This window comes from Magallana gigas, chromosome 5 (assembly GCF_963853765.1).
Source record: "Magallana gigas chromosome 5, xbMagGiga1.1, whole genome shotgun sequence".
NCBI classification, from domain to species: Eukaryota; Metazoa; Mollusca; class Bivalvia; order Ostreida; family Ostreidae; genus Magallana; species Magallana gigas.
In genome coordinates, this window is record NC_088857.1 from 53,383,128 (window position 1) to 53,407,100 (window position 23,973).

At 31.6% G+C, this 23,973-nt stretch overlaps 1 protein-coding gene across 2 annotated transcripts; it reads left to right on the plus strand.

The window, feature by feature from the left end:
- The first annotated feature begins 3,213 nt into the window (after window positions 1-3,213).
- LOC105345895 (uncharacterized) lies at window positions 3,214-23,879 on the plus strand. 2 transcript variants are annotated; one of them, XM_066083524.1, is made up of 22 exons: window positions 3,214-3,342; window positions 5,006-5,085; window positions 5,389-5,556; window positions 8,367-8,558; window positions 8,681-8,728; window positions 9,931-10,002; window positions 10,468-10,536; window positions 10,624-10,665; window positions 11,114-11,197; window positions 11,397-11,477; window positions 11,626-11,700; window positions 11,792-11,836; window positions 12,514-12,591; window positions 13,997-14,077; window positions 14,714-14,782; window positions 14,870-14,941; window positions 19,975-20,055; window positions 20,186-20,227; window positions 21,184-21,441; window positions 22,935-23,107; window positions 23,235-23,357; window positions 23,721-23,879. In XM_066083524.1, exons 2-22 carry the CDS (start codon window positions 5,025-5,027, stop codon window positions 23,832-23,834), a joined length of 2,028 nt encoding a protein of 675 aa, XP_065939596.1. In that variant the 5' UTR covers window positions 3,214-3,342; window positions 5,006-5,024; the 3' UTR covers window positions 23,835-23,879. The 2 variants fall into 2 exon arrangements, with proteins under 2 accessions (XP_065939596.1, XP_065939597.1); XM_066083525.1 differs by lacking the exon at window positions 23,721-23,879 and having other exon boundaries at window positions 23,230-23,357.
- Window positions 23,880-23,973: the final 94 nt, after the last annotated feature.

Below are 23,973 nucleotides of genomic sequence, written 5' to 3' on the forward strand. Positions count from 1 at the left end.
TGTACATAATTATAGGAAAGACACTTTAAGTTTCCATTTAAAAAGTCAGGTTATTAATTATAGCTAGAGTATTAATCAATAAATGATTTTATTTTAGTAATAGAGTACTGTAGTTCTCAAGTTGACAATATTTGATCTTTAATATTGAAAATTTTTCGGACAAGTGAAGTTGAAGTCCGGACAAGTAAATGTTTTGGTCACTTGTCCGAATGGACAAGTGGGAAAAAAAGTTAATGTAGAGCCCTGGAAGGTCATAGCAGATCTTTTTAAAATTAGTTTTAGACAGTAGATTATTTTCCAAATATGCTTAATCTTGGTCAGATTGAACAAAAATGCATGTATGTTAGGAGGAATGAAATTGAATTAAAAGTTCTATGCCAGCTGGAAAAATTTCAAGTTATAGCTCAAGGTCAAAGCAGAATTCTCTGAAATTACATAAGCGGGGCCCTTTGAAATGTTCACCATTTCAATGTTGTCTGGTTCATAGTAATTTTACATAGAAAATATTCACAGAGGTACAGCAAAGTAAACTTTACATCGATAAGTTTCTGACAATTAATGACGCAACGAGCACACAGTACGAAAGGTCAACCCTTTGAAAAGCAGTGAAGAGAAAAAGTTGCTCAGAATTATGTTTTAAACAAAATTGATTTTTTACGTAAATTTTAATTTTGCATTCTGGGTTAAGAAAAAAGATGTTAGTTCAAGGTAAAGTAAACTTGTACCTAAAATGAAGTCAAATTTGTTAAGTCGTACTTAAACACATTGGTTTTTTTTGTTAAGTCGTTCTTGAAATGGTTAAGGGTTTTTGGTTAAGTCGTACTTAAAAACATTCGGATTATGTTAAGTTGTACCAAGAATCATTCGATTTTTTTTTATCTTTTTGTACTTAGGTTTCTTTGTTACTAGATAAAGAACTCTGCTTCTTAGACGTACTTCTAGCGTTGCTTTCGACATTAGCGGAAAACCCACTCGTTGCTTTGCAACGAGCTTTGCTCTAGTTATATTTATCATTGTAACTTATAATGTAATATTAAGAAAACAATCAAACTTACATAACTAATTTGATTTGTACAAATGGAAAATAAATCAATGGCTGTTCGATGTATGTTACACATTCCTGACTTAATGCGTATATAATAGCTTTAAAGCGACGACACACAAATATTTCATTAAAAAAAACGCATTAGTATGAATTTAAATGTAAGAGTTTCATGCTTATTTTTGGATGTCGTCGGTCCTATGACACATCAAGCGGTGCAGGCAAACTAAAAAACGCACGTTAGAATTGAATACCGCACGTTAGCGCTTAATGATAATTTGTCTGCATCGCTTAATGTTTTATGGAACAAATGACAATAAAATTAAGCATCTAATGCCTAAGTGGTGATAACGAACAGTGTTTAAGATCAAAAGTTCAAAGGAAAAATACAAAACAGGACTACAGCAAATACGGACATCTAAAAAAAATTGAGGTTGGTTTATGTGCCATGGAGAAGTAAGTGTAATAATTCCGGATATTTTAGGTTCGGCCCAGACCGGGTTTTTCTTTTAGTTCCTTTGTTTATGTCACGTGATACAAGGGTATAAATACGACAGTGATTCAGCTGTCGGCTGCTTAGTTGGAAATCAGCCGCAGAGAGAGGAAGTTGGTGAAGTTTAATAAAAGGTATTGTGTCAATACAGAGCTTGCCCGTTCGTAACGGTGTTAAGTGTTTTTGATAGGCCATAGAGAGGTTGTCCTCTTGGTACTGTAGGCATTGCAGTCATTTTGGCTTGTCAGTCTTTCACAGTAGGCTTTCCTCGGAGAGGCTAGCCATGGTTCCTTTCTCTAGTGGCTGATCAGACTGTCGTCCAGGCCGTTGTGCCCACTGTCCGTCCTGAATAAGGCAGCCTACAGTGTGCACAGTGGTTGAAGGGCTACCACATATACTGTCCGTCCTGAATAAGGCAGCCTACAGTATATGCGGTAATCTGAGGTCATTTTAGCTGAGTGGTTGACCTCAGTGGATTGTCACTGTGGGTGTGTACTGTCCGACCTGAATAAGGCAGCACCAGTACATCACACACAGTGTCAATTATATATTTGTTTATTATACCCTTGTTGTGTTTGTAAATATTCTAGATTCCCTGAAATTACTTGTTGATTATTAACCTAAGTAAGGTTAGGCTATACCAATCATTTTTGATAATCAATAGAAAATCATTATATTATAAGACTTTGTTACCCTGGAAAAGACCAGGCACGAACCCTTCCCCTGGCAGTACAAGTAGCTCGGTACGTTACATAAGCATCCTCTGGTGACTGGTCACACCTGCGATCTGCTCTTTGTCGTAATCAGGAAAATCAGAAAATCCATAGACAATTATTCGATTAATTATGACCTTACAATAATTATGAGAAGCATTAGTTTGTATTCGACCCAGTGGAAGATTGTATTTGCGACAAGGTCGTTGTATCGATCATAGAACGTACGAAAAGATGACTTCATTTGAGACTGTTGATAGTCTCGTTTTATCGACTTGTTTGTCAGTAGTTTTAGGAATGCTCATACGTAGAGTATGTCCTTGCTTATAAAATTAACTGAAAGACAAAAAAATCCATAAGCAGGTGATTAAGGTATATTACTACATAAGTAAGAAAAGTTGACTAAAAAAATGAAGTCACAACGTTTATCATAAAGTTTTGTTGTTAAATTGTTAAATTACCATCATGTCCCTTCTCAGTGAATCACCCAAATATGAATCAGATGACACATTTTCTGTGGTATATTTTATTTCAAGTTCATCGGGATATATCGAGTCGACGTTAAGTATTAAAGTAACTTGTTATTTGATAATAAGTCGTCGATATACCCGAATGTTGATTGAAGGCTACATCATGTAGAAGTTTTTGAATAAATTCTGCTTCATATTCACTGGAACATGCTATATATCTTTGTTTTAAGGATGTTTTTTTGAAGTTAAAATATCCAATTTAGGTAAAATAATTCAAATTGAATTTGGTTTTTGGGTTAATTTGTCCAACTAACAATACTAAAGTGTCTGTCTGTGTTTGGATTTGCTGTTGTAAATATATTTTGACGTTCTTTGATTACGTTTTCACTTTATTTTTAATGTTAACAACACAATTATCATGGTTTTTGTTTTAACGTAAGTCAGTTTTGTCATGTCAACAATTTTCAACGAATACAATTTATCTAAATATGTTTATACGAGAACCAATTCACCACCAGCCTTATCTTAAGACAACACGGTCCCGTCCTTCAAAGCAATCTGGTCGTCGGTTCGTCGATGCACACTTGATATTCTTGTTTTGCAAAGTCTTTGTGTTTCGAAATAGTAAGTGTACCTTTTTATATTTCAGATTGTATTGTTTTGTAATGTATATCTATACGCCAACTAGACGATTTCAAGTTATGTTGGAGTTCCTTAATTGCTATTATTTAGGCAATTATTTTTAAAACAAAAAAGATGATTACAATCGTAGAGACATACCATAGATAAGTATTGAAACATGTTACGTATTACATATGCTGATAAAATTCCCCGTCAACTCTTATTTCCAAGTGCTTAACTAGTCATAAGCCCACTACCAATAAAACGGAGATAGGGTTAGGGGACTTTTGTCATTGCAAGCTTTTTGTCATGCCTTCTTCCATTTTCGTTTTCCAAATTTTTTGTTGTGCTTTTTTGTTGTCCTGAAGAAGGGGCGGGTTGTCCCGACAATTTGACAATATTTTACTTTATTGTTCGTATCGTTGGTTATTTTTAGTGCTTTTTTATATCTCATCTTATAACCGTGTATCTTTTAATCCGACATTATAGATAACGAGTGTTGTTGGTTTGTCAGTGCTTTTATATATATGTATATATATATATATATATATATATATATATATATATATATATATATATATATATATATATATATATATATATATATATATATATATATATATATCTCACACAAAGAACCATATAGGTTGAACATAAGAAAATTTAATTGCAAGCAAAATAACACGACATAATTGAGCAAAATAATTATCGATAATTGCTCTTCTTGATTTAAATGACACATCTGCTACTATTTTCTTTTATCTATAAAAATATCATCCAACATTGAAAAGCATATGAAACAGTTGTAAATGTTTTGAATTATAGATCAAAGAAATATAAACTATCGATTAGAGGTTAATATAATACATGTAACACTAGGACACCGAATGGCACAAGAAAGGCGCTGTGAAGAAATAGTTCTTTTTATGATAAAGCATCAAATGTTGATAAACATGTCTATCACAGCAGTAGTATCAACCACACGTAAATTGTACGATCATGAGATAACAATGTCCATGTACAAAAACACATATTCGATGAAGATGTTAATCAAGGATGGTAAAAATGTATACTATTGATAGTTTTGTAGATAAATCCGTGTGGACAAAAATGGTTATAAACACTTGTTCAATGCTTTTCCAATGATATTAAAATGGGTTGAAAAATACGAACATTTACATTTTCTAGGTATATATATATATATATATATATATATATATATATATATATATATATATATACATATATATATATATATATATATATATATATATATATATATATATATATATATATATATATTTATTTAATGACAGAAATAAGAATCAGAAATATGTTAATGCAATGCATTAAATCAATTCAGGAAATTTTACCGACAAACGTAAAACAAAATATTTAACTAGAGTGTGCACTGGTTAAATAAATTGACTTTAAATAATATTTTCACATATATACGGGTTAAAACTGATCCATTGGTAATAAAAAATATTTGGAAATAAGGGGAAGGTATATAGGTAAGGCAAAAATATGTGGCCAGAGTGGTTGTTTATACAGTAAATTAACTACGAGCGTGAACATATATGCAGTTTAAAATTAATAAATGAATATCAAAATGATTTGAAAATAAGGAGTATTTAAAAAATGTTCACCTATTTCTCTCTCTCAGTCTCTGCAAGAACAGACCAATGACAAACATGGCAATTGGTGCAATCTATATTGGAATAGTTCTTTGCCAAGCCTTTCAAGGTGAGAAATTTGAATATGTTGTAGAATACGAGTATACCGCGTATAACGATCGGTAAAAACTGTAGAAACAATCTGCTATTATTCTACGTAAATACATATCGAAACTGAAGTAATCAAAAGAGAGATTTAAAGGATTTGGTGAAGGTTTCATCAGACGCATTTTAGAAGTATGCTTACATTATTAAAAAGGTCAAATTTCTTACTGTCGTTAAATGAGAAATTTACGTAATGAAATAAATATTTTCCGACCATATGATTTTTATGATTGTATTTCAATTCTCTTAATGCTTTGATATTTTATAGTGATTGATTGCTGTACTTTTAAACCGTTTGAGGATTCTCGGTGTTACTTAGAGCTCGTAAACCAACAGTATATAGTCCGCAGTAACCCGGATGGCGCTCACATTGACTTCACACAATGTATACTGGTCAATGGTGAACTACATAATCCACACAGCGTACACAGACAAGGTGAGATTACACTCGTTTTTCTTATTACATTTTATTTTTTCATCTGAAGTATAATCAACTAGGCTGCGACTTTTAAAAGATAATTATATTTCAGGAAAAAATACGCTTTGCTTCATTCTTTTGACGTTAGCGTCGCTCGCTTTCTGGTTAGACTTGTAAGAAATATTTAGCAAGAAGTATTGTCTTCGTTTCAGTTGATTGCTTCACAATAGAATATATAACTATTACTTTAAAAATGTTGAATTGAAGGTGCATAGGTTATTTTCTACATATTTCTTTTTGAAAAATATAATGTATTTGAAAGTTCATTTGAATCAACTTAATCAATTGAAACGTTAAAAGCTTTTCTACTGAACACAAGATCTGTTATTGTATTTTTTTCTTTGGTTTATCAGGGTTTTTTTTATTATTACCTTTATAACCATCTCTTTGCTCATAGAAATTATTAGTGGCAAATTGGTTCACTTTTTGTTTTGCTTAAAAATTTTTAATTATATTGTTGATATTGATTCAAGAGAATCAAGACTATGGAAGAAATATATTTGTAAAAAATGGTACCAAAAATGATTAAAGGACAAATATCCACTAGACCCTAAAAAATCAGTCTAATAAACCCCGTCCAACATACCCAACCCATTCAGTTTAGCATACCCAAACCATTCATTCAAATATTACCCCTTTAACATACCCAAATTATTAGCTCTAACATACCCCCTTCAACATATCCAAACAGATAAGTTCAACATGCCTTAACCATTCAATCAAGTATATACCTACCATTCAGTCCAACATACCACCTCCGACATAGACCAACTATTTAGTCGAACATACCTCAGCCATTTAGTTTAACGAACTCCATTCATTCAGTCAACATACCCCATCTAACATACCCCAACTATTCAGTCCAAAATTAACCAAACCATTCATATTATACGAGGGTTGTTCGGAAATTAATGAGACCTTTACTCTAAGAAAAATATAAATCACTGAAATTTCATCGGAAAATAAACCAGGATGTCTTTTATTAACGTAAAAATTTTTGAAGTTAATGACATCATTCCTGGTAAGCTAACAAAGTTGCCTACATCCAAAAGCCCGGCGCAACCACAAACTCATTGCAAAGTCATTTTAACTTTTTTTTTCCTTGGTCATTTGATACAAAGACCTTTCAAACGAACAGAAAACATGAACTATTCTTCATTTTTCATCTTTTCTTTTTATTTCAAAATGGCAACAGTTACATATACCTTCTATTCTGTATTTTTTTGGTGAAAAAATCGAGCTATTTCTTCCAAAACGTCAACTTACTGTGAAACGTCTCTTACATTCATTCTGTATATATCTTAGAACTGTTAAAATCAATTGTTGTTGTAAAAAAATGTACTTGATATCTAGTGCGTTTGTTTTAATTCTAGTTAAAAAAAATCGGTAAATAAAAATACGATTTACTGAAGCTTTTGACCCCTTTCCATCGTATAGTTTTATTTTAAGCAATTTCTTGGCCAAAAAAGGTCTTTTTTCGAGACCTCCAATTATAAGTACATATGTACTATACATTTGTATTCGCTGTGCCGCCTTGACATCAAAATACAATAATCTGTCTCAGTCAGTTAATATATAGCAAAATGAACATACATGATTTGATTTCTTTTATCAAGAATTGTAGGTCTAACAACACTTAAAAAGAAGATGGTGTAAGTTTTTTAAACTCTGAGTTTAACTGCCTGCGCCGGGTACACTGACCACCGACTTGTTTATGTACTGTTATAAGCAAACTATTTATTATTTTGTAATATTACTTTGCTTAATTATTACTCCAGGATGCTTCAATGTTTATGCCAATTTTCATTAAAATTCTCTACATAGAAAGAGAGATATTTGTGTTGTCCTAATAATCCAACATAAACCTACTCATCAGTCTAACATACCCAACTTTTTTTAAGTCCACTATACCCTTTCCAACATAACCAAACTATTAAGTCCAACATTACTTGTACTTTCAGTCCAACATATTCCTTTCAACATACCCCAACCATTCAGTCCAATATACCTCATCATTATTCAGTCCAACATATTCCGTCCAACATACCCCAACTTTTAAGTCCAACCTATCTTATCATTTAGTCCAACATACCCCAATTATTAAGTCCAAGATGCTCCATCCATTTAGTCTAACATACCTTAGTCATTCAGCCAAACATTACCCTTCATTAAGTCAACAACACCCCTTCTAACATATCCCAAACATTTAGTCAAACATACTCCATTCATTCAGTCTAAACTATCCGAACTTACCAGTCCAACATACCCGATCAATGCAGTCCAACATAACCTAACCATTTAGTCATACATAACCCACCCATTCAGTCCATCATACCTCTTCTAACATACCCCAAATATTTAGTTCAACATACTCCATCCAATCGATCCAACATTCCATTTCCAACATTCCCCAAACCATTCCAGTCCAACAAATCCCAACATTTCAGTCCTCTTCAGTCCAACATACCCATTTCAACATTCCCCAACTATTCAGCCCAACATAACACAATCATTAAATCTAACATCCAGACCCTTTGTTTTATATAGATATAATTTTTTTAATCTTTATTGGAGTTATATAGTTTGAGACCAACTTGCCAACTATTTTTGATATGTGTAATGCTTATAAAATTGTCTACTATTCTGTATGATTATTAAGATACATCTTAATACATTTAAGATCAAAATTTATTTAAAAGAATTATTCATAAGTTACACAATTGTGCCTCATTCCTCCGGTATATTAAAAACTGTTACATTTCTTATAGAATGTGATCAAGCATTAAGTGGACAAACAGTTTACGTATCTCATACCGCAGTCCATCAATCGGCCCACCAGACACAAACTTCTTCCAGCCATAGTTCAAGTATAGCTATTAGCGCAAGTGGTAGCTCCAGCTCGAACAGTTCACATAGCTCCCACCATTACAACTGTTACCACAATCACCGTTACTACCGAGGTAATCTATATCTAATTCAACTTGCATATTCTTACAAAAGCTATTCAGGTAAACGTAGAAAATCATGAAAAAAAGTGACTTATCAATATCTTTTGAAATTAAGCCATATTGAAATATTTCAGAAATTTTTGGAGAAGCAGAAAGGGTCAATTGTCATAGAACATATTCAGGTAAAACTACTTGTTTAAATATTGTTTAAATACCACCCCCACCCCCCCCCCCCCGGAAGCATGTAATAAATGGAAGTGAAAATAAAGAACTCCACGAACTCCCCATCCTCATCGGATTAGAATTTTTTACTGATTTTGAGAAAAAAAAAATTCTTTTTCCTTTTGTTTCCTTTTGAAGATTTTTTTAATGATGCTGCCACACCCTTTTAAAAAACGTTCCTGGAAATTACCGTAAATATAGTGAATGAAATAAATGTGAGCATTCATCCAAGTGAGAGCAAGTTACAACTGTTTCTTATCTCTGAAGAAATGTCCCAATTCGTTAGCTCTGCAAGATTTTGCGAAATATACTGTTTTGTTTGCCTAAAAAGCATGATGTTCTTGAAATTACACAATCCATATGTTTCTCAAAGGTTGTACTTCGATTCTCGTGAGAATGTATACAGTCTAGTGAGATCGAACGCCATTGATCAAATGCATTGTGGGTCGAAATTTACTGACGCCGAAAACTTCTGTCGGATCAATGTGTAAGAAATCCACTGTGATGTCACTCGAAAGGACGATAACTCCGTTAGTCTTGTGTATTGGAGTTACATGTACGTTGTGTCAGTGGTATATTTAAAATTCATGTACATAGTCTTTTATCTTGTTCTCGAGAGAGTGTGAAATGGGAATCCATATTTACAGGGAACTGCTGGTCCGATAAAAACTTTGCATTACTGGTCAGAGTAACTGACGCCAAAAAATCCGTTGAGTCAATGTGCATCTAGTCCGAATTTTCTATTCACACGCGCCTTGCCGGTAGAGCTCGCTTTAATTGCTCGCCGGCGCGCTCGCTAAAATTCTTTACTTTGTGTGAACTGAATGTTATTTTTAATTAGAATGGATTTATAGAAAAAAAGACATTTATTTATATATTTTGTCACATGCAATTCTCATTTTTCAAATTTTATTGAATCCAAAAAGAACGTTTTTTCTTTATCCGTTGTGTTTAGAATAATCACGTCGTATCGCTTTCGCCTTTTCCCATGCTTATTTTAAGTTGAACGATTCTGTTTTATGTCATATCCAAAACGTTCTATCATCAATCATGCCTGATATATAGATTCTCCAATATTCAGACGCACAAATGGAAATCAGATCTATTGTGGCCTTAATCACTTATTTTATTAAAACCACATACAATAACTTTTTTCCGACAGTGTTCGATAAACTAGATTATCTCCGCCAGAACGACCATTACTGTCTGTCCACATTAGTCCAGGAGATGGCAGGTAAGAAACGGAATATTTTACATTTATTATCAGAAATATATGCTTATTTCGCTAACATTACATGTTGATTGGTCTTTATTATCCTAGTTTCACATCATTTATATCGACCTTTATATAGGAGAGATAAATAACGTTACCCACACCTTAATCACTATATTTTCCAAGAGTTTACACTCTCTCTCTCTCTCTCTCTCTCTCTCTCTCTCTCTCTCTCTCTCTCTCTCTCTCACACACACACACACACACACACACACACACACACACACACACACACACACAAAATACACACCTACCCACACACCACCACCACCAATAACAACAAAAACAAATGAACATTATATAATAGGAAATAATCTACAAACTAATATTTTAGATGCCATTTCAAATATGTGCATATGATGTTAAATTGAAATATTTCAGTATTTAAACTGTGACTAGTCGTCTACGATCTTTTGTCTCTTCTAGGCCTGAAATATTCCGACTGCGAGTGTTCTGATAGTTCATCCAACATACAATACTCCTTCAGGGGACAACGTAGGTCACTGTTATAAATAATGACAATAATTCTAACAATTTCTGTTCATTTAAATGATATAAATGACTTTATGTGATGTTTTACAGAATATTACCACCACAACTGCATGAACCACCCCACATACAAAGGTAATTTAATGACATCTATAAAAACAAGCATTCTTTAAGTATTGCATAGGCAGGACATGTTCCCCTTTCAAATCCTTATTTTAAAAACAAAGGAGTTTTATGTAGTTGATAATTAGAAAAATTGACGAAAGATGCTTTTGTAGGGACAATTAACAATGGGTCGTTTGCGTGTCATTATTAATAATTCATTTAAAATTAATTAATTTAAACAATTGAACTGAAACTTTTTCAGTTTTTTGTTTTTAATTATACACAACTTTGTAATTTTCAAATCAATTCTCCAAATCAAAAAGAAAATAGTTTAGAAAACCAAGTTGGGACAGAATGACAGCGGAGAAACATTGTTAAGATTACAGTACCTTCCGAATTCACTGATAAAGAAACAATAAACAAAAACACAAAGACCGTATCAATTTTATTTTCGTCTTTCTTTTTTTTCAATTTTAAGATATTATCACCAGATATCTGTCTTATGTACCTTACAATATGGGTGTAATGGAACCTTCTGCTAAATGCCATACTAGATATCAACGTAAGTTATTTCTTTGAAAATGTTGCATTTTGTCAGTACTTTACGATCATTATAATGATTTTAATATGATGTATTGTTCTTTCTTTCTCCTAAATATTCTATTCACTTAACACTTTTTCCATCCTTCTTTTTCGATCAGCAATTGTTAGTTTAGTAGATTTGATTTTTGCGTGCTCTAATGACCGACATTAATTATCAGTTTGGCAAGACCTTCTACGTTTGCGGAGTTCTGGGGAACATCATGCAACTTGTTTTGATCAGTTTGTTCATCATATGAACGGTATATTTAAAGTTTACCTTATTTTTTTAATAATTTTGAATAGTAACAAACCTTTTGGCATAGTGGGGTAAAAAGCAGTTAATGATAAATATCAATTTAAGAGAACAACTGTTTTTGTTATAACATATGTTTATTTTAACTGTTACAGAAGCCTATCATACCCACTCTGAACCCCCGTGCAGTTCCTGTCACATTCCTACCGCCCACACCAATGCTGATCACAGTAATTTTTAATATTTTTAATCTTGGTAAAGTTTGGTTTTGATATATTATTTTTTAAATTACAGATCAAATTTATGATTTTCTTTTTTCAGACTATAATGCCTATATAAAAGGAGATTGTCTAAGCGAGCACACAGGTAGAGAGAGAGAGAGAGAGAGAGAGAGAGAGAGAGAGAGAGAGAGAGAGAGAGAGAGAGAGAGAGAGAGAGAGAGAGAGAGAATTTGGTTGTCTGTGTCAATGAGTCTGTTTTGTTTGTTGTTACGTAAAGTTCTTTCAACGACTAGTTTATAATTTTCACCCTTTCTTGTTTATTCAGGTTTTATAACTAAATGTCAGAAATTACATATTTATTGTATTGATACAAAAAGCTGATGCTTCGAAAATTCATGTAGGAGCTATCAAAAAGACTTTTGAATATGAATTTTAGATTTTGGTGTCATAAATATTTTAATCGACATGGATTGTCATATTGGCAATATTTTTATCATTTTCTAAATGTTAATCTTGAATTGTTGTACTCTTCTTGTGAAAACGTATGGAATAGACTTGTATCGTTAAAAATTATTAATGAAGAGCTCCTGGAGTGATATGTATTCCTACACATAAAAATCTTCGACTATAACAGAACAGTTCATAAACTTTGTATAAAATATGCCTTTGGGATCCATATCTATCATAAAATGCTATTGGTCAATGTATTTTATGTTCTGTATTTATAGTTGTTTTTATAGCAGATATTAGTTGTGAAAATTGCAACTTTATAGTACTTGGGGTTATGGAGATATCTAAACCTGATTTTATTTATCATATCAGTGTGGTCATTTTTGATGGAAGAACATTCAACTCTTTATCATGGACAGAATAGAGAAACACTGATTGAACACATGGCAGGTATTGTTGTTCGTAACCATGTATGATATTTTGTGGCTTTTTCATATACTTGAATCGGATAACAGAAAAAATTATTCATGAAATAATTACATGTATCTAAATGTGCTAGATAAATTAATCCATTCATTGTTAAATCTATTTAAGTTAGACATGTAACATACATGTAACAAATATAGTTCAGTTCTTCACATGTATCTATTTTTCACAGTTCATACGTCAATATGTTATAGACAATTGCATAGCAAAATCCGAGAAAAAAAAACAAACAAGAAACCAGCGTGATTCCCTGGACTTAGCACGTCTTATTTATGATTTGAAAATTTATCTAAAAAATTATAATTGTTTTTTTTCTCGCTTTTCACCATTTAAGAAACTAAAGGGAAAAATATATAATGTAAATGCCCACCGTTATGAGTCGCCATTTTTTTAAAGATAATTTGACATTTTCTTGAAAATGGCATATTATTCTTGACTATCCACACCTAAGTTATGATTAAAAACATACTTGGACTGAATATTCATTGTTTGTCTCACGCTTTATGTCCATTTATGACGAATTAACAAAATTTTGTTATCCGCCATTTTAAATCGCCACTTTGATCTAATTAACCACAGTTGTGGAAAGCCAGCATAATTTGTAAGACTCAGCACACGTTGGATATGATGAAACGCTATTTTGGATCAATTCATTAGTGTTTGTCATTATTTTTTCCAATTGAAGAGACTTTAGGAGAAAAATTTGAAGATTGGCTGTCTGCCATTTTGAATCGCCATTTTGACCTACTTAATGCCATTTTCATGAAGGCCAGCATATTATTTCAGACTCAGCATACTTTAATGATGATAAAAAAAACCATGCTGGACCAAATTATACTTTCTTGCGGTTAAAACGTTTTTCTAGAGCTCTTTTTAGAAATTGGGACTAGATTATAATAAAAAGACAAGAAATGCTATTAGTGTTACGATGCATTTTTTCATCAATAGATTGGAATAACTGAAAATGCATTGAAAATAAGCTAGGTTATTATGTCATCAGCCATATTAAAAGGCTAAGTTCATAAGTTATTTATAAAATCAAAATATCAAAGAGTCTACTCTATACAACACAAAAAAGAGTAATGATTTGTTCCATTCAAAACAAAAAATGATACTAGAAACAATTTTAGCATCGTGGTTAATTCTTTGTAAAGAATTAAATTTTGAGGTTTGAACATCACGCTAAGAAACCAGAAATGACGTAAAATGAGGTTTCAAAGTACAATTTTTTTTTTCACATTATGCAGATTATTCACGATTTTATCGCATTTGTGACATTTTTTTTAGATCAGCCCTCATATTTCAGCTAAACCTCTTCCTTTTTGTTGCAGTTAGGTTAATTTTAAATCGTTGTATATTGTATTTTTAGCGCTGTATCCAGATGGTACTGATAATAAATGCGTGTGTTCCAAGACCTTTGATCTTCATTACCCACATACGTCTTCTGAGGGTAAGAATATCGATTAGGGGATGAAAAACCTAATAAGGTCACCATACAAAATCTTTTATTTGAAATTAATTTTGAACAGAAATTATAGTAATACAAATTAATGTTAAATTCAATATTTCATAATCAATTCCAATTTAGAATGTTACTGTCGTGAATTATTCTCATGAAATTACCACATAAAACAGCGATGGCGTTCTTTACAAGAGAGCGCATGTTTAAAAAGTGTAGGTGAAACTAATGTAACCAAAAAGTATCTTATATTTGAATTTCAGTACTTTTCCACATATTTTTGCTATATTCAGTAGATTATTCAGTAATTGTAATATTAACTAGTCCGAAAAATATTGACCGCTCAATATTTTTAAAGTATTGACTTGCTAGGAGTAAAATTTGAAGAATATTCACTATATTTCAATTAATTGCCGCTGATTCGTTGATCTTTTAAGGGTGACGTAAATTATTCTTCGCGACTTCAAAAAAAATGTGACGCCATAATAAGCAGTCAGTCAAGGCAGGTTTTGCGAATTATTGTGATGGAAATTCCGGTAGAACCTCTGTAGCTTATTTCATACGTGTGGCGGAATTTCACCAGTGACCGTTTGATGCCCCGATATTTTTGAAATGTACTTTTTTCAGATTATCATTGGTCTTTTGCATGCAGTAACAGCGCTCACGGTTATAATTACTATCCTTCTTCATACCAAAGTAAGATCATGTAAAATAGTTTGATTTTGGTTTTGGTTTTTATTCAAACTGCGCCTTGCAATGTGTAATTATTTTGGCTTATTTTAGATGCTATCACCCACCTGTTCGGATCTCCCTATCAGCATCAAACCAGACAGACATGTCATTCACATGCAGCTGGTAAGTATTTAGTGTTTAGAAAACGAGTCTATTGTCATCATCATTGTTTAGGTTTTTTATTAATTTTATTTAGCGATTTTTTAATTCCTTGAGAACACTATACACAACAACTTGTTGGTCAGGTTGTAAATTATTTTACATACTTGTTGAGTACTACAAACTTTTAATACCAGTTGTATGAAATAACCGTCCGTCCGATCTACTGAGATTTTTCCTACAGGCGCACAGATTTGTTGATATGAACGCCAACAGTGCGTATTAGAATAACCATATACTAAACTTAGAGATATTAAAATTTTGGTTACAATCGAGTCAATTGTGAAGTCTATTCATAAAAAGGTGATAAAATATTAATCTCATAATTGCAAAACTAGAATACTATATAAACTTAAAACTAATGAGACTCAATTCGTTGATTCAAAGAGCGGACTAAGAGCTTTGAGTGAAACTGACTCTGGATAAATGTAATGCACGTTTAATTGAAAGCAAAAATCGTTTGTCATGAAATATTTGGTTATAGATGTATGGTCTCAGTAAGATTATATCTCTTTAAAACATATTTTTAAAACATATTTTGTAGTTTAGAAAACTTGTAAATTTTATCTTTCAATTTATGATCATTTTGAAAAAAAGCATTAACCAGGAAGTTTAAAAATCTTCAAAATAAATAATAGTAATTGTTTTTTCAGGGTGTGTATTTTTTTTACAAGGCTGGCAATTCTTGCTAGCTATGATCCCTCGCTGTTTTGCTCGATAAACACTGTAATATATATTTCCTAACAAATAAAAGACCACATATGTTCAGAAATTCCTTGGATTTGAGGAGGAACAGAACGTTGCGTTTTACAATTATTTGTCAATAAATTTTGTCGCTTTTTAACATTTCAACACTGATATGTGATATACAACACATTTTATTTTTTAAAGTCACTGCTTTGCCTTGAAAGGGATTTCTTTTTCATATGAATTACCATTTTTTCCCTAGCAAGATAATTAATTAATTCGATGGAAATTTGCAAAATTTTATTCAATCATTTTAAGAACACAAATAACTTAAAAGATTAATTACAATATTGACATTATTACGAGAATATTGTATAATTTTACAAATTTGATGTTTTTGATTATTAATTAGATCACAAGGTGATGGCATATAAAAATACATAATGTAATTTTCTTAAAGTTTTCATATGGAAACCTCAGAATGTGTTTTATATCATATAAAAAATCATATCCACAATGGAAATATTACAGTTATGATCACCCCTATCCTATACCTATTTTTCTGGAATTGTGACTTTTTGTGTAAAGATTTCTGTTTTAAAACATTAAAAAGAAACTTATTCTTTGGACCTTTTTATTAACATGAACATAATAGTCATAAAATTGGTTATATTAACTACTTATAATTTTGTACATTTAAATATCTATAAATTTCGTGTTTTAGAGAATCAATATCAAAATGGAGATGTCTTCTTTAAAACAAGAGGCCCATGGGGCCACATTGCTCACCTGAGCAACAATGGCTTTATATAGGTGTTCAAAGGATATTGTGCCATATGGCCCCTCGGTAGCAAAAAAAAAGAATACCATAAAATAAACTGTATTCAAATTTTACACTTATTTTCCTACGCTTAATCTATGACATTAAACCCTTATGAAATACCATTTTTACCAAAAATAAGATCTTATGCAAGATAGAAAACAAAATTTTGGTAGGGGTACACTGTTTAACTTCCAATTCTCTTTATTTTAGTTCTGCCCCCTCACTTTATAAAACGATCAAATTATATATGAGAATATGCACATAGGTACATATTCATCTTCAACTACATTGTACTAGCTAGTTATTGTATTTTATTAAAAAAGATTCCTATATGTGAAAGAGGAAAATTGTACCTCAAGGTGCTCAAATTAAAAACATTCAAATATTTAATTGGTCTGCCACATTATAAACGATTGTTGTTTACCAGGCGTGCTACGTTTCATAACCTTACTCACTTGATCGATGAAAAATGTTGTCATGTAATATGTTAAAGGGCTTTTACATGTATAATCAATGCATAGGCGTCGGATCGAACTGGGTGGACGGGTAGGGGGTTCTTCCCCCCCCCCCCTACCAATTTTTTTTTTTGCAAAGTTTGACATAGCCATACTCAAAATCTTTTTTTTTTTTTTGCTTGTCAAGATTTCTGATAAGGTCTAGCCCCTCCCTCCCCCTCAATGAGCCTCAGACTGCAATGTATTGACAGGCATATCGCTCTATTTTACTAAGGCCCACACTTTATTTTCATCTTTATTCAAGATCAACGTTAAAAAATGGCTACAAATCAAGATGATTTTCCGCTGTAATTTTTTCTTAAGAATAGCGATAATAGATTTATCCCCGTAACAGTAATGTTTTAAACTGTTTTAAAGAGGTCGTTTTAATTTAATTGTGTCTGAAAAACCATCAAAGTTGGTGTAGACACATCGTATAAGAAGTGGGCCCCCAAAAAGTTGTTATAGCATATCATCCTTTTAATTTTTCTGTACAAGTATTTACGTTTAGTGTGACATTTCTAGTGATAAATCAAAATTTAAACGTCAATCGTAGAATTATAAGCAAGATACAGAACTCACAATTCTGCTTGGTTTGAGTCAATTCTTTGTTCACAAGAGTTATTTACAATCAACTTAAGATTTTTAAACTTGGTATTTCCTATCCAGAATGAACAAAAGCATGGCCTCAGGTCTGGGAGCAAAGCTTTGTATCTTGCTTATAATTCGAAACTTGACTCAGCTGAAAATGATTAATAAAGAGAAATTGTAAATAAACAATTAAAACAGAAGAAACATGCACTAAATCAAAGAAAGAGCACAATTTATTTTTCATAATATACATATACCTATACATTTCTAGCAGCAAAAACAATCTCCGTTTAGACTGAAAATACAGAGCATCTTTACAAAACACGTTGCATTATAATCAACCATAACGTAGAGATCGTACCGAATTACCAATAAAATGTATAGTATTTATAATATGATATGCTTTTAGTGCATCAGATTATGCTAATTTTGCGCAGGTAAAATACTAACTGTCTGATTTACCGAAGTCTATATTTGAATTGATACATAAAAAAATACAAAATACAGGCAATATTTCCTCTCAAGTTAAAAAGCATACTAGTAAACGAAATTCAAAACAACGTAAAACCACGGTCATGAGTGAGAAAGTCAACGCATGGAAAGATTGAATCTCAATTGACTTCACAAAATTGGCACAAATATATTTAGCACGTTTCAAGTATCCCTTCGCATGTAAACTGTTGCACAACATGCAAATACATCTTCGTCAGTTTGACACGTTTGCCATGCGTCAACATTCAAACTTGGCTGCCTTACACAATGAACTTTCGTTTTCGATATGGAATACCGAACCCGAAGTTATAAACTGATCGACAGCGATTATCTCTTTATTTTAATTTTCGTTAATTACTCAAAATTGAAACAGAGTTCGCCAAAAATTTTTGCAGTTTATGTTTTCCTTTCCAGAACGATTAATTTTGTAAAATTACGTTGAATTTGACTCAATAGTTTTTGAGAAGAAGATTTTTTAAAATGCACCCCCCTTTTCTACAGTTTCGAGGTTTTCTCCGTTTTAAAAAAAGATTGGTCTTTCATTTCTGCAATTTATAATCACCTTTCTATAGGGATGCTTTGTGCCAAATTTGGTTGAAATTGGCGAAGTGGTTTTAGAGAAGTTTAAAATGTGAAAAGTTTACAGACGGACGGACAGACGGACAGACGGACAAAAGGTGATCAGAAAAGCTCACTTGAGCTTTCAGCTCTTGAGCTAAAAACTGTAGACTTCTATAAATCAACTATTATTTTCGACAAATTTGTTCGTAATTTACTTTAGATGAACTAGTTCGCGGGAACAATTTTTTGTGACCTAATCCTTTACACATCTTTCAAAACAACTCTATGGCAAGTATTGATAAATATTCGCGTCAATGACGCAAAGAATGTTGGTTTACAGTATATAGACGATTCAAGCAACCTGACTTCCACGATTGTGTTAACGAGTTATAATTAGTTCAAGCACATTTTTTACAACATACACCATAGCATAGCATTGAAATCTAATAGCATAGAATATCAAACTATAGCATACAATTTCATAGATTTTCATATCATACCATAACAAAGCATACAACACGATTTTAACTCGGTTTTAAATGGTTTTTTATTTAAAAGAATAAATGTTCACATTGCAGATTAGTGGTAAACGTTAGCTTCTTATTATTTTACTTCGAAATGTTTGGAACTCATCTGTGTATTGAGGCAGTTTATTTTTTCAAATCTCATAGCATACCATGGCCATAGCTTAGCATGCCATATTATTAAGCCCTCCATTTCAATTTTTTATAGCGTTCCATACAAATCTCATAGCATAGCTTGGGAATCTCATAGCATATAATTAAAATCGCATACCGCATCATAGCAAAATATTGTAAAAGATATGCTTGAAATGACTGTATTACCCATTACCATTTATTCTATGTGATCAATAAAAGTCACGTGATCAATACATTGTATTTTCTTAATCAATTTAGTCCATCGATTAGAGAAACACGTTGAATACAAAGGATGTTTTAACCTTTTTTAAACATAACACAGCTTTCAACATTTTATAATTTAGAAGTTAAAATTTCTCAATATGTATCAGATTCTAAATAAAACGCCATCAAAGGCTTACACAATGGCACAAAGTCATCAGTCACATACAATTGAGAATATTCTAATTAAGGATAAACATTGGCATAAAAATTCAGAATATATCAGCATGAAAAAAAAGAATTTTTATGATCATTTAATGATGAAAAATCACACAGTTATGTCAAATGTCCCAATACAACAACAACGTATCTAAACTACGTATAATAAAGAATTACATCATAAATGTTGTTAATTTAAATTAGAGGTGTGTTCTTGTATGGAAACGTTTATTAACTGACGTTAATTATTAATACAATGGTTTTTTTTAGTTTGGCATGAACTCAATCGCATTGTGAAACATAATCATGATCCTGTACGTTGTCTAGAAACTCTTATTCACATTCTTCGAGGTAAATAATTTCTTATATGAGCATAATGAAATAATACTGAGAAAATTCATTATCGCTTCATGGAGTAGAAAATATTTATTTAGTCCAAATCTGTATGTCCAAATTGAGATCTATTCTAATTCTAATACAGATGCCGTCGAAAAACAGGGAGACCCCTGCCATTGCCATCCTGGTAAATATCATTTCTTTCACAATACATGTACATGTACTTAAATATGTCCCAAGTTTTTGCGTCTGTCTCTTGTTGGATGGTTTTCAATAAAAATGAATATTCCTGTCAGTAAAGTTCAATTAAAATTTATAAAAAGATTTCTGTTTTAGATACATCATCTGTTTATACTAGTTGATTTGTACGTGAACAAAAACAAACATCGTCAGATATTTAAAATGTGAAACATCTTTTATCTATTCGGATGTACTTGGGACACTTCGTATAATATTTTACGTTATCATCTGAGGTACTAAATGTTGCTTGCAATGCAAACTCCCCGTAGACTTATTTTTAGTTGTGTATTGAAAACGGAAATGGTAGAGCGGGCGCTTCAGGACAGATAATCTTGACTTCTTTCTTTCTAGTGAAAGAATGTAGTTTAGGCACTAAGGTGTTTACCATTATAAAGATATCACACAAAATCTGGTTGAAGCAGAAACTTATGAAAAAGTATACAAACCACTGATTGTTTTGCTCTTTTACATCAGGATTTAATTAAATGTCTAGCAAAAGCAGTAATATAAACTATCCGAGAATACTTTTAATTGATAAATCCTTCTTAAATGTAGACCTTTTTATCTGAGGAAAGTTTATATTAAAGTGGTTAAGACATATAGAATAATACATGGCAAAATTTGTATCACATCCCATGTCAACCAGAGACTCCAATATCAGCCTGAGAGGCTGATATTGGCTGATGGTTGATTTAGGATGTGATACAGATATTGACATGTATTGTTGTTTTTATAATTTATTTGAATTTTAAAAAAAAAATCCTGTATTTTATACCAAGTATATAATAACCATTTTTTTAAATGGATAAAAAAAGACTGGTGAGCCTATCAAAATAATGCAACCTTTTTGCAACAAAAAAGACCATAACAACTTTTAATCAAAGCATTTGATGCATCTAATAGTTGCTTCAACTACAAGACCAACAGAAACAACTACGAAAATGACCACAACAACAATTGATTTAACAACCACACAATCAACAACAAAATCAACAACTGCACAACCAACAACAAAAACAACACAACTAGCAACATTAACCACGAAACCAACAACAACACGATCAACTACAGCAACTACGAAACTAACTACAGTGGCAGCTACACAAACATCTTTTAACTGGGTCACAATCAAAAACACAACATCTTCAACCGTAGCTGTGGGTAAGTAAGCGCTTCAAATTCTATAAAGAGGTTTTTTCTATTAAAATTAACTGTTTACCGTCAAAATTTCTTTAAGTAGGCTGAAATTTGATATCTCGGCAGCTAGTTCATGTTAACTTGTAGATTCGAAATTTCCGTGTGTCTCTGACATTTCAATTTTGCAGCTTATACATTTTTATAACTATGAACATTTTAATGCGATTCTTATTTATTAGAAATGATAATTTTACATTTCATTTAAAAATACTAGGATTTTGTTTTTATTTTTTAGGGATAAGGTCCTAAAGAGTTTATGCATCTGAATAGATATGCACGTTTATACATTTAGATATTTCAAATGTGTGTGGGTATATATATATATATATATATATATATATATATATATATATATATATATATATATATATATATATATATATATATTTGTTAAAAGTGTACTAGTTTTAGATTGACAATTCGAGTAGAAACAAAATATAAACGGAAAAAAACTAAAACTAACAATAATGTATTGTTTCTTGTCTTTAAAACATGTCATCAGTTATCAAAGCCACTTGTCATCTCTAAGAATGAACTCAATATGGGTGGAAGTTATTTGTTGCTTTAGATAATAGGCAAGATAATTATCTAGATAGGATTTTGACCGGTTTTAAAAGAATTATATATATTTCAAAAGAAAACATAAAAAAAACAATATAACAAAGAGTGTACAATTTAGCCAAAAGATATGTTTACTTTATTAAAAGCTTTTTACAATTATCTAATACTTGGATTTCCAACTAAATGTTTCACTGCTTTAGATAAATTTGTTACTTTTTCTCATGTGTCTTTCCTCTGCTTTTCATGATATAGAGACTTTTTCCCTAGAATCATATATAACATATCTATAAAAAAAAAATCACTCTATTTCTTCTCAAACATTAATTTTATCATTTTTTGTTCCTTATTTAAAGTTCATATACATCTAACTAAGATAAAAATGAAAAAAGTAATATTTTTTTATTTTTTATGTTGAAATACTCTTAACTAACTTTTGTTTGCGACGACAATATTTTGCGATTTACTTGATATAAACTGGTTTGCTTCGAATAATTTCCGGCGAAAAAGCTTTATTCAGACCCTTGGTGTTATTAATCTCACGCGACAAGGACTGGTTCGCGCCAAAAAAATCTTTGCAACTACTAGGCTCTCGCGAACCTGGCGAGTCGGCTCCAGTTAGGATGTTAGTTAGTTAGTTACCATTTTCTGTTTGTATGTAAATAATTGAAGTACTTCACAGCGTTTTAAGAGTACTGTATGGTATACAGTGAGTATATTTCGCTGAAGTGTTTTAGAATTTCTAATTTTTCCAATGCATTGGTAACTTTTTATGTGTGATCTGTAAGAAGTGCATGTAGTAATCATATTTACTAGCTCCCCTTATCATATGGTATGTGACTACAAACACGGAATAGTATTTCCATTGCAATTTTTTTACGCTAAATATTTCTGCACAGGGCATACAACGCAGTGTTTGAAAATTCACACGATTGAGGAACTTGCCAAATACCAGCAAATGTATCCCGAGTTAAATACTGACTGTTCCAATCACATATCCACGTCAAATCTTATTGTTAGGTCATTATGTCCTTCAGTTCCTGTAACGCAAAATTGGAAACCGGGAGTCAAGGTAATATTGTCGTGTCACCGTGGATAATACACATACGAAAATTCGTCAGAAAAGCTGTACCTTTCCTCTATTTTCTTCTACAGAAAGATTTTAAGTAACATAAAACCTTGAATGTCATTAAGTACAGGTGACCGAATCATGTGACATTTTGAAGACCTATATTCCCGTTGCAACCTTTACCCCATCCTCTGAGTACCCCCCTGACGGACTTGCTGGAGTGTTTCTTGGTTGTACTGATTCCTCAATAAAGGTGATTGCTATGAGTAGAACTGGAATTTAAAGAGTTGTGTGTGAACATCTATTGTTAATTTATTTTAAAAATCATTATATGAAACAAGTTTGGAAAAAAATGGAGGAATAGAAGATTATTTTTATAATAGTCGTTTTCATTTTATATCGATCAAATTAAAATATTCTTTACAAACATGTTTTATTGTGTTGTTCAATTTTTGGTCATTTGTCAGACAACTAATAGCTGAATGGGCGTTACATATGCAAAAATAGGTTAAAATTTACGGTCCATTATGAAACATGTATGATACACTTAAATATAAACCTCATGATCATCATACATGTATATTAAATTATATCAGATCATATTATTGAATTTCAGATTGCAACACAGGAGTGTGGTGGACGGTTCAGCATACTAGAGCTTCCACGTCAACCCGCTCAGTCTGAAAGTTTTACCAACACTGCTTCAAATTATCACGTCGTTATGTACTGATTTTTAACAAATCTAAGATCCAATAAAGTTGTCTATTCAGTCGTCTATGATTTTTTCTTTAATAAATAAACATATATAAATATAATCAAATTTTCTTCGGGCTTCACAGGAATTGATCACGTGACCAACCAAGTTCACA